The following is an 11540-nucleotide window of genomic DNA, read 5'->3' as shown; positions in this document are numbered from 1 at the left end:
ATGCCTGTTAACAACTTACAACCGAATAAGATGATAAGAGAATTCTGAAGTACATTCACTAATCAGGCCGGGGCAAAAGCTCAATACATGCACCGGATCAATACTACATATGGGCCAATCAACATAAAATTAAGCCTAATAAGATCTTGATATCATGTCTACCAATGCATCAAGATTTTGCATGGTGCTTCCACCGGGACCAATTGCATTTTGGCACAGTTGCTTCAGCTTTGTAACCTTCTCCCTTATTTTGATTCCTTTCTCTTGGCACAAAATTAGATCCAAGCTGCTGAGTAAACCTTCCTTTGTGCAAATCCCTCCACCATCTACAGCGACACCAACCCCCCATACTTGTTCCATCATTCTTCCATTAATCCGCTGATCCCCAAAGAATGGCCTCCCGATCATCGGCACACCTGCAGCTATGCTTTCAAGGATTGAGCCCCAACCACAATGTGTTACAAAGACCCCAACTGCTTCATGTGCTAAAACATTGACCTGGGGGGCCCAATCCACCACAATTCCATCTGATCTTGTCCTTTCCAGGAACCCATTTGGCAGATTTGCCTGCGACCTATGTCTCAGTGACCAAATAAATGGCACTTTACTTGCTTCCAAGGCCTCTGCTATTGCCACAATTTCGTTTGGGGATGGTGTTGCCACTGTACCAAAGCCGACATACGCCACTGAAGCAGGTTTCTTCTTCTGCTTGTCCAGCCACGCCAGGCAACCATATTTATCATCCAAATCAGTTGCTGACGACGGTTGCTGATCAGATGCTAGTAGTAGCTTGAAAGGGCCAACACTGAGAAACTTCTTGTTGAATTTAGTCTTGAGATGATTTGTCAACTCAGGGTCTAACTCTTCAAAGCTGTTGATGAAAACAGCAGCTGCCTTGGGTAGCTGACGTCCCATTTGATGCACCATAACAGAAAAGACTGAATCCAAGTCTCCGGAAACAACTCCTTCAGGCAAGTCGGCGACGCGTATCTTATTCATTCCTGGAATGAAGTGAATAAGTTGTTGATCTTGATTTTGACTTTGGGTGCCTATTTTGTCCCTGATAATGTCAGTGTAAAGATGAGCAGAAAGAGAGTTGGGGCCAGCGGGCGAGCATGGAATCCAAGGGACATTATTCCAATCTCGAGCCATCTCTGCAGCAAACCAAATGAAAGCATCTGTTACCAAACAAGTCAAGGGCCTGCCAGTTTCGGCCACTGCTGCCTCAACTGCTTTCCTGAAGTTGGCATCAGCAGCATTCATGAACAGCTCGATATCTTCCTGACGCTTCCCGGAGAACACGTGGCCTTCCGGGACTCCATCGGATACGTCGTAAGGCTTTACATTGCTGGGAAGATGACGCTGTTGGCCAGTGGAGAAAAGGGCCTTGTTGGATTGCGGAGTGCTGAAGAATGTGAACAGTGCAGTTGGTGCCGAGACGGCGAGGCGTTTGATGATTGAAAGAACGGACGAGGCGTGTGTTGAGAAGGGGAAATTCAGCACAGCTATGTGAGGTCGGGGCTGAGACTGCGTTTGAGCCATCGTTGTTAATCTGTTGCTGCTTCTGGGCTCTGGCTCTGGCTGGCTGCTCCCCCATCTTTATTTTATAGTTGAAAAAATAAATGTCATAATTATCTACGCAGTATTGCAACCACCTAGGGGTTGTAGGTCTGGCTTTCACGTCTTCTAGAACTAGAATTTTTTAAAAGGCATCAAGTGACGGTCCTTATGCAGTTAGAATTTAACTTGTCCATTAAAAAAAAAAAAAAAGAAAAGAATTTAACTTCTCTATACTTGAATTTAGTTTAGTTCAAGGGAATAAAAAATCACACTGTTTTTCAAACGTACAAATTGATTTGGTGACGCATCCTTGGACTACTAGTTGACGACAAATTCTTAGGCCTTAGTTAATGCAGGCACGCGTGGTTGATTTACGATCTTAAAAAACAATGTAACCGGAAACTGGTGGTTTGATTGTAACGTGGTCGGTTCTGTAACGCAGGGTATGGGGGTTCACACTTCACACGTTGTCAGCTGTCTGCTCACTCCACCAACTTTTTTAAGTTTGTTAACTATAGAAATTTAAATTCTTTTTTGTTGTCTTAAATTTGATTTTAAATGATATTTTATTCATTTATTAGTTGGTAATTTATTATAAGATCAAAGTGAATTAATTATATTATTTTTGCCAAACAATTTATAAATGTCACATTATTTAAAATAATTTTTAATTATAAAAAATTAAAAATATGCAGCATTACTTTGACAAAATTATTCATTATTTGTTTAAATTTGACAATCTAGATTCTAGAGGCAGAGTTGGGTGACATCGGGGGGTCGGATTTGCCCTTCTCAAGAAAAATAAAAGGTCCTTCTCAAAAAAATAAATAAATAAATAAAAGGTGCAATATGCAAATGGCACGTGAAGGGAAGTAGTGGGGCTCTTGGGCCTGGGCTGAATAGTGGGACTGAGGGGTGTCAGCATAGAGATTTAGTTGGAGATAAAATTGTTTGGCCTGAGACCAAGTGTAACAGTTAAGGGTAAAGTTGAGCAGATATAAATTGAGCGGATAAAAGTATTGTAATCTTTAAACGGAACTCGTAAGGACAGTAAAGTCTAATATCAAATGAGAAAATGTGCCGGATTTACGAAAGTTTATTAGTACAAGCGCTGGATTGACAAATTGAACCGCAATGGATTCAGTAATATGAAACCAGCCTCGTAAGATCTTGGTATCAGGTCTACCAATGCTTCAAGATTTTTGCTCATCTTGTCACAGTTGGGCCTCGGCTGACTAATGGAAGGGGTGATAATATTTGACGCTCTTATTATTTCTCACCGCCCTCTATTTTTGAATTAACTTTATTAAAAAAATTTAAATTAATTTATCTCTTTTTTTTTTTTAAATGGAAATTTTCATTAAAATAAAAGCATTACAAATATTTTAATAAGCACAGAGGTGGAACATGACTCCACTCTCTTGGACCTGACATAGAACATCCTGCTCGAGCAATAGAGTGAGCAGCAAAATTCGCAGATCGGCGCACAAATGAGAATTGAAATTAATTTATCTCTTAAATACACTATTTAAATCTGAATTTATCTTTATTATAATCTTTTTTTTCAAGCACTCACCATATAAAGCTTATATAATCTATTTTAGAAAGGAAAAAAAAAAAAAGAACTCTCATAATCAATATAATCTCTCTCTTTCTTTTTAATAATTTTATACATCATTATCATAACCATAAAAAATAAAAGTAAAAACATTTGATATTTTTTCATCATCCTCAATTGAGTACTGTAAATTAATTTCTTCTAAGATTACAAAAATAGAGTATACAATATTTGAGAAAAGATAATGACTTAAAAAGTTATCTTTTTAAAAAGTTAAAATAAATTAGATTAGTTAAATTAGATATTAATAAAAACTATCATGTGGGTGCACTTAAAAAGTTATTTATCCTTTTAAGTCATTTTATATAAGGATAAAATAGGTATTGGCGTAAAAATGATTAGTGGGAGCTATTGAATATATATGAGGGGGTTAAATATCACAACTCTCATGAAATTGAAAGGAATATTAAGGATATGTTTGGTATAATTTTTCAAGAAAAGTTGATTTAAGTGGAGATTAAGTCAGTAGAATTTTTACAAATAGAGCTCTTACCCAAAAAAAAATTTAGTTATTTAATTGTAAATGAAAAACTTTTATAAAAAAAATATAAAATTGCATTAGCAGGCAAGTTTTTTTTTTTTTAAGTTGTGTTATGAAAAGAATATAATAATATTGTCAAATGAGTAAAGAATATTTTAAAAATTGTAACACTTAAAAAAAATTTCAACCTCTACTCTCAAAACCCCAAAAATTGAATTTTTCTTGGTAGAGACAAAATATCTTATTTAAATTTAATTTTTAAAAGCTCTACTAAAAAATAATAAGAACAAAAACTTTTATAAGAGTTTGTGAGATTAAATAAGCACTGATGACCATTAGATGTGTATGTTTGGTATGACATATTTAATGGTTATAAGTACTTATTTAATCACATAAGCTCTTATAATAATTTTTATTATTGTTTGGTTATTTTTCTAATAGAGATTTTGAAGTTTAAATAAGATATTTGGTCTTTACTAAGAAAAACTCAAAATTTGGGCTTTTGGGAATAGAGGTTGAAAATCTTTTTTTAAATTTAAAATATCTAAAATATTCTTCATTTATTTGACAATCTTATTTTATTCTTTTCATAATATAACTTTAAAAAACTTGCCTATTAAAGTAATTTTATAAATTTTTAATAAAAACTCTTATTGATAACCAAACAACTATTTTTTTTTTATAAAAGCTTTATTTATAAAAACTCTACTAAAAAAAATTCTATTTAAATAAGTTCTACTTGAAAAGTTATATCAAATGGAGCCGTGTTTCGGCTAAATAGGTATTAATTAAAAGTTCATTTAGCATAACTAAAGCCCACCCAACCAAAGAGTTATTTGGCTAGGGTTGCCATGTTTCGGTCATTGTTACTAAACATATCAATATAGTTCAATTATAACCTTTTTATTATTTTCCAGTTGGGTTTATGAAATTATTAGCCACCCTTTTAAAGATTACCCTATCATAATATAAAAAATAGTATAACATTTTGATTTATTTAATTTTACAAATATTGTTTATAATTTGTATCAATAGTCTATTAAAAAAACATAATTAGTTTTAGAAAATGATGACCACCAATATCATTTGTATTTACTTTTTTTTTATCATTTTTATAAAAGTAATTTTATTTTTTCAATAGCCTAATGATGCACATTATAACATTTAACTACAAACATGTAAATTGTAACTTATTTAAATAGTTAAAATTGCCAAGCCTCTACCAATGAGCTCTTTTAGGGTTGGCAATTTAAGAGCTTGGGCTGAGTTTTTTCAAACTCAAGCCCAAACTCATTAGAGTAAAAATGTAAAGGTTGGGCTTGGGTCAGGCCCACTGCAGGTATGGGCTGCGCTTGAGCTTTTATTTACTTTTTAAAATCTTTTAAAAAAATTATTGTAAATTTAAAATGAGTTAATAATAATCAAATTGTTATAATTAACAATGAGTTAAAGAAAATAAATATTTCAAAACTAAAATAATAACTAAAGAAAATGAAGCAAATAAAAGTTTGTAGATTTATTTCTTTTGTATTAGACTCTCTAATTTACGGACTCTCTCAATTAATTAATACTTAAAAGAGAGTTTAATATTATAACTTTAAGTATTTTGATTCATTATTGATATATAAATTAAGAATTCAAGTTTTCTTTTTCTTTTTTATTATTTTTTAAATTTAAATTTATTATTCTAATTTATAAATTTATTTTTAAAAAAATAGAAGGCAAAGCTTGTCCCGGACAATTTTTTTTACTAAACCTTTGTCTAAGCTGTCATGTGAGAGACCTGGACCAAAACCTGTAAAAATGAAAGGGTAAACCAAACTTTTTTGTCATCCCTTGATCTTTACTGGCCAACTGATTTCAATTACAGGCATGAGGCACGTTAACATGTAAACAATACTAGGGGCAGCGAGTTCGGGTCTCTGCAATTAATCGTAAGGGTAATTTTTAAAAACCTTCCCTGAATTTTGAGGTTGTTGCAAGTAGATGGTGAAAATCATTTTATTTGTAAAAGACCCCCTACCGTTAGTTAAAATTTTCATTGACTAACTGTTGACTTTAAAAAGATAATATTACCCCCAATAATAGTTTAAGTCAGTTAAAATTTCCTTAAAATCTTAAAAAAAATAAAATTAAAAACTTAAAAAAAATTATATTTTTATATCAAATAATTAAGATTTGTAATTTTATTACAAACTTAAAAAAAATTATTTTAAGATTTGTAATTTTATTTTTTTAAGATTTTAAGGAAATATCAATAGCTTGATCATGGTGAAAATAATTGTTTTAATTACTTATGAAATTGTAAATATTTAGAATTGTAAATATTGGGGGTAATATTGTCTTTTCAAAGTCAACAGTTAGTCAATAAAAATTTTAACTAACGGTAGGGGGCCTTTTACAAATAAAATAATTTTCACCATCTACTTACAACAGCCTCAAACCTCAGGGAAAGTTTTTAAAAATTACCCTAATCGTAACCTTTCTTATTTTCTTCTTTAAAATTAAAAATTATTCATACAATGAAGGGGTATCTTGGACTTTTTATGATAGAAATTTGGATCAGAATTGCAAAGTCACAGGAAGATGATCTACTTTTCATGACTTGAAAAGTCTCTCCCGATGATTGTTGTGTCGATAGTCCAGTCTATCGCCAACGTAGTCAAATTTCCGAAAATTATCATAATTTAAAAAACAATAACACTAATAAAATTTTAATTTTTAAAATAATAGTTAATAATAAAATTATAAAACGAAAATCAAAATGTGCTGATTTCATTCGTTGCGTAGAAAGAAAGATCCGAGTGAAAGGAAACGCAGAGGTAGTTGCGTTTGTATCAAATTGATCTCCGATCCATTCTCATAATTAGTTTAAAGGTCGATTGTAAAGCGAAATCAAGAGGAAATTCAAAAGAAAGAAAAAAAAAAAAAGAGAAATCATCAACAAGCTCAAAGGGACGGGGAATGGGTCAAGCCTTCCGCAAACTGTTTGATGTCTTCTTTGGCAACAGTGAGATGCGGGTAAAAATAAAGCCTGGCTAGGGTTTTGGCTCTGGTTTTTATTTTGATTTTGGTTTGTGTGTTTTTAATTTTTCGAATGCAATCCTTGCTTATGCATTCGCTTATTATTTAGTTCAACGTGCATGAGTAATTAATTAATTAATGCGATATCGGTTTGGATTGGATTGGATTAGGTTGTGATGTTAGGTCTGGATGCTGCGGGTAAAACAACCATACTGTACAAGCTGCACATTGGTGAAGTTTTATCTACTGTTCCTACTATTGGTTCGTGCTCTTTATTTCATATTTTTTTTCTTTTTTTTAATCTCTAAGCTTGTTTCATTTCCGAGATTGAATCGTTTTATCAATTTATTAGCCAAAAATTGATTGGTTAAGGTCATTATTGTTTATGCATTTAAAAAAAAAAAATCACTGAAAATTATTATAGTTTTTTAATTTTGTCCTGAAAATTTTAAAAAAAATGCTGAAAATTATTGTAATTTTTTGATTTTGTCCTTCAGTTTTACGGTAAGAATTTGAAATAGTCCGCTTTGTGTACCACTCTTAATATATGGCATTATTCTAGAAATTTGTCGTGTATTCATTTCACCATTCTTTTTGCTACGCAAGATAATCATCTGAAACTAAAGATCCCAACACTGTTGTTGTTCTTGATGCGAATTTGGTATATCTGGTTTTGTCATGCTGTTCCAGCAGGTCTAATTGTTTTGTATTTATATGTTTAAGAGCAGACTTCAGTCACAGCCATGATGTGGGGAGTGTTTTTCTTTTTCCTGTTGAGTGGATTTATAAACTTATATAACAAGTATTTCTTTTTCCGTTGCCCCTGAAGGTTTTAATGTCGAGAAAGTTCAGTATAAGAATGTCATATTCACTGTTTGGGATGTTGGCGGACAAGAGAAATTGAGGCCACTATGGAGGCATTATTTTAATAACACTGATGGACTGGTAATTACTTGTCTCCCGCATTTAGCGGTGAATTTTGGTGCCTCCTTTACCTTTTCCATGATTTTATTTTGCGTTCATTGAGTTTTCAACTCAATAGGTCTCGGCCATCTTACTTTTAGTTTATATGTTTATTTGCATTTCTGTCGGTGGTTCCAACAGAATCCTATGCAATTTATACCGGTTTCTTTGTGTATGCAGATCTATGTTGTTGACTCCTTGGACCGGGAGAGAATTGGTAAAGCAAAGCAAGAATTTCAGGTAGTAAATTTTTGGAGAGATATAGAACTAAATACACTAATTTGAGTGTTTATTTCCCAGTTGACTGAACGATTTTCTTGCAGGCCATTATCAAAGATCCTTTTATGCTGAACAGTGTCATTTTGGTGTTTGCCAATAAACAGGACATGGTACGTTCTATTAATAGTTTCTTGTCTTCTATTTTGCACATAAACAGGAATGGCATTTTGTTTTTTGGACAAAAATGGATATCTATACATGGTTTGTGTGTGTGTTTGTTATGAGAAGTTCAAACGCTTTAATCTCATTTACCTATTACCGATGTCTTACAAAGTTTACCGAGTGCACATGTCATAGTCACGTAAGACATATTTGTGCCTTCATTCAATATTGCTAAATACGAAAACTGTGGTCAATCATCCATTGATTGGAGATTTCATGTGTGCTTGCATGCATAATGATTTTACTTCTTGAATTGCTAGTGTAACCTGATGTGTTTGAGTTCCTGCCATATTCATGTTCCATGATTGACAAATGGTCAGAAATAATTTAGAGATATCTTTAACATGCTTTAACAGGTTGTAAGACCATTTAGCTATGACCTTTGGTTTAGTTGGATTTTCTTTTTGTCTAACTTCCCCCTCTTGACAATTAGACTATCGGTGGGATTTGTGCACACACATCAAATAAAAAAGAAAGTGCATGTCATCATTAACTATAAATTTGCAATTAGCAAAATGAATGCCAAAATTAATCTTTTTTTTTCAAAATAAAAGGACGTTGTCGCATGTGAAAGCCATGAACTGAATCTCCTTTTATCTTTGATTTGCAATTAGAAAGGTTCATTGTATTTGTGCACTGAATTATATGTCAGAATATTTTAGGCTAACTTTTGTTTGGACCATAATTCACTAAGAATCTTCTTGGGGTTATTGCCAAGAATGAGGAAGCATTAAGTGCTGCAAGGGTATTTCAGTCCTGTAAGTTGCATGTTTGACTGATCCGTCATCAGTCTTCTTAATATATCCTAGGCTCTAGTTAGTGGGAAAGTGTTGAGGCTGGGTTGGGAAAATGGGTTCTAACATGTTGATCAATCAATTGCTGTTTTAGCATGCCTCTGAATTCTGCCTGATATCATGTGTGCCAGCAGCCAAATAATTCTCACTAATACCGCCTTCTATTTGGTATGGTCATCTAAGATCTTAAGGAACTATGGAAATATGAAACATGTAGGTATAAATCTCTTTAATTTGAACTGCGGATATTGCCTTTTTGTTTTACTGATTGTGGTGATATTGTGACATTTCCAGCTCATCTTTTGATTGACCTGTATTTATGGTCTTTTCTGTTAGAATCAGGCCTGAACTTCATCAATGGATACTTCTCTTTTTTCTCTCTTGATAGATGTAGATGCTTTTTATCAAGATGTGAAGATCTGCAATGTGTCCATATAATAATAGTCAATCATATATGGTGCCTTCACAATATACATCTAAAACTGATAACTTTTCTATGAATTCTTCAATCTATGCAGTTTGTATACTGGATACAAAGGTATTTGTATAAAATATCACGGTGGTAGCTTCACAAATCACAAAATTCAAATTACTAGGGAAATCAATCAAACTTTACCTGGCTGTAGACTTACCAAAGTTACGGCTTGTATTCCTTTTCTTACAGTTTACCTTTGAATCTCAAAGCCAGTGTTCACCTATGTCTTGTGTGATTTTTGAACCCATGCGAACGAGAAGGAACCATGGAGTAGTATTGAGATTCCTAAGTCCTGGTTGGATGCATTTTTTCAATATATGCTTTTTATTACTAATGATAGGGTAACTGAGCATGTGTTTGACACAGAAGTATGATAGGTTACTATTTCTAGCTGAAAATCTTGCTGCATCTTGTGTTGGTGGGTGAGGCTGTAGTGGAGGAGTTTGTAGGTTTTTGTGGTGGGTTGATATCAATGTATGTTTCCAGCCCCTCAGCAGATTTTTTTGCAGCTGGTTGTCTGGCGATGATGGTGGTACACTTTGTGATGATTGTAAAGCCTTCAGTGGCTGCAACACTGGTGAAGGTGAGAGTATGATGGTGCTGATGCTGGTCTAGCAGAGGGTGTTAGTGTGATGACGGCAGTGGCAATTGTAATTGCATTGCTATCATGTTTCTGCTCTAGTTGAATTGCTGACTTGGCTTGATTGTAACCGGCCCACTAGCAAAATATTTTCCGCTTTGGGCTTCATGCATGCATCCTTCACTCTCACAAATTGGTTCTTGGTATGGGCCTAAGCCTCCTCAAAAGACTTCTTGCTAGTCTAAGGGAGGTCGTCCTTTATAAGCTCATTATCAACATTAGTCCCAAGTGATGTGCAATGTCCCATTGATGCAATTCATTTTTTATGTTCACAAATTAATATGCACTTGGCATTCTTGGTTTTTATTAATAAATCAACAATCGTGTCTTAGAAAGAGCACACAAGCTGTTAAAATATCTTATTTTTATCAGAAAGAGCGTAAAAGACTTGAGTTGCCTGATCATGATGTTGATTGTATGTCCATCAAGATCAGTTAGAAGGGGAAAAATGGAAACGAATTAGAGAGATAAAGATGCTTCCTTTGATTCCATGGCCTCAAATGGGTTTTGTTTCTATAAATTTGAGAAGACTTGATAGTTGTTTAAATGTTCTTTACTTAATAGGTTTGCCATTGAAGGGGGCATAGAAAGGTCAACTAACAATTTTCAGAGGTAGATTTAGGGCCTCCATAGAGAGAGTGAAGGCATTGAATAAATTCTCTATTGCTTCTTGCAAAAATTTATTAGCATGTTTATAATGTATGTGGATAAGTAATATGTGGATGGAGTTATTGATATATTGGATGCTTATGTTCAGAAAGGAGCAATGACCCCAATGGAAGTATGTGAAGGATTAGGTCTCTTTGATCTCAAGAACAGGAAATGGCATATTCAAGGGACTTGTGCACTTAAAGGAGATGGACTTTACGAAGGCTTGGATTGGTTGGCTTCAACACTTAAGGAGATGAGAGCTGCTGGATACTCTTCAGTGGGCACCTCATCATTCTAGGGATCCAGGTTGAAAATCTTACCACTTACATTGAGCCTACCCTTCCCCCTCCCCCCCCCCCCCCCCCTCCCCCTCCCAAAAAAAAAAAACCAACAACAACGAAACAACTTGAAGTGATTGTTATTGGTTTTTTCTCTACTTCCATCAAATCTTCAGTTTTTACTGAATTGATGATGAATCCTGACTTGTTTTTCCAGGTTTACACGAGAGGATTTGAGGTAGATTGAATGATGAAACTCCTGAGTCATGCGTTTACTGGAGGGAAGTCCCGTCTGTAATCAAATTCTTTTGGGTTGTATGTATCTAAGGCCAATGAAGCTTTTGATAGGGTGCTTACATTTGACCGTACTTGTTTGTGTGACTTCCTGTAATGTATATTGAAGTGAACTGGACTCGGGGTTCAATACATGTCCTTTATCCTCCTAAGATTCAAAATATGAGTTAAATCGCACACGCACGGGCACAGACACGTGTGCTTACCAGTGTGGTGGTGTAGGATAATTGAATCTGGGAGATAATCGCATTTGAAATCTTGCGTGGCATTAAAGTAAATTAGGTTATTCTAGGGTTAGCCGTGACTGATGTGTTGGATGAT

General features: G+C 34.0%; 2 protein-coding genes across 2 annotated transcripts; one reads left to right on the top strand and one right to left on the bottom strand.

Moving 5' to 3' along the window:
• Window positions 1–135: 135 nt before the first annotated feature.
• On the bottom strand, window positions 136–1542 carry LOC102609299 (anthocyanidin 3-O-glucosyltransferase 7-like). The gene is given in 1 exon segment (NM_001320060.1): window positions 136–1542. A coding segment is annotated over 1 exon segment (1407 nt).
• Window positions 1543–6393: 4851 nt separating this feature from the next.
• Window positions 6394–11380, top strand: LOC102609009 (uncharacterized). Its single transcript, XM_006478842.4, has 7 exons — window positions 6394–6680; window positions 6854–6944; window positions 7513–7628; window positions 7827–7886; window positions 7970–8035; window positions 10754–10953; window positions 11143–11380. The coding sequence occupies exons 1-6, from the start codon at window positions 6624–6626 to the stop codon at window positions 10943–10945; spliced, it is 582 nt and encodes a 193-aa protein (XP_006478905.1). The 5' UTR covers window positions 6394–6623; the 3' UTR covers window positions 10946–10953; window positions 11143–11380.
• The last annotated feature ends 160 nt before the right edge of the window (window positions 11381–11540 follow it).

Source organism: Citrus sinensis, chromosome 3, assembly GCF_022201045.2.
Source record: "Citrus sinensis cultivar Valencia sweet orange chromosome 3, DVS_A1.0, whole genome shotgun sequence".
In the NCBI taxonomy this organism is placed as follows: Eukaryota; Viridiplantae; Streptophyta; class Magnoliopsida; order Sapindales; family Rutaceae; genus Citrus; species Citrus sinensis.
The sequence above is the reverse complement of the archived record's forward strand: the minus strand, read 5'-3'. Positions and strand labels throughout refer to the sequence as shown.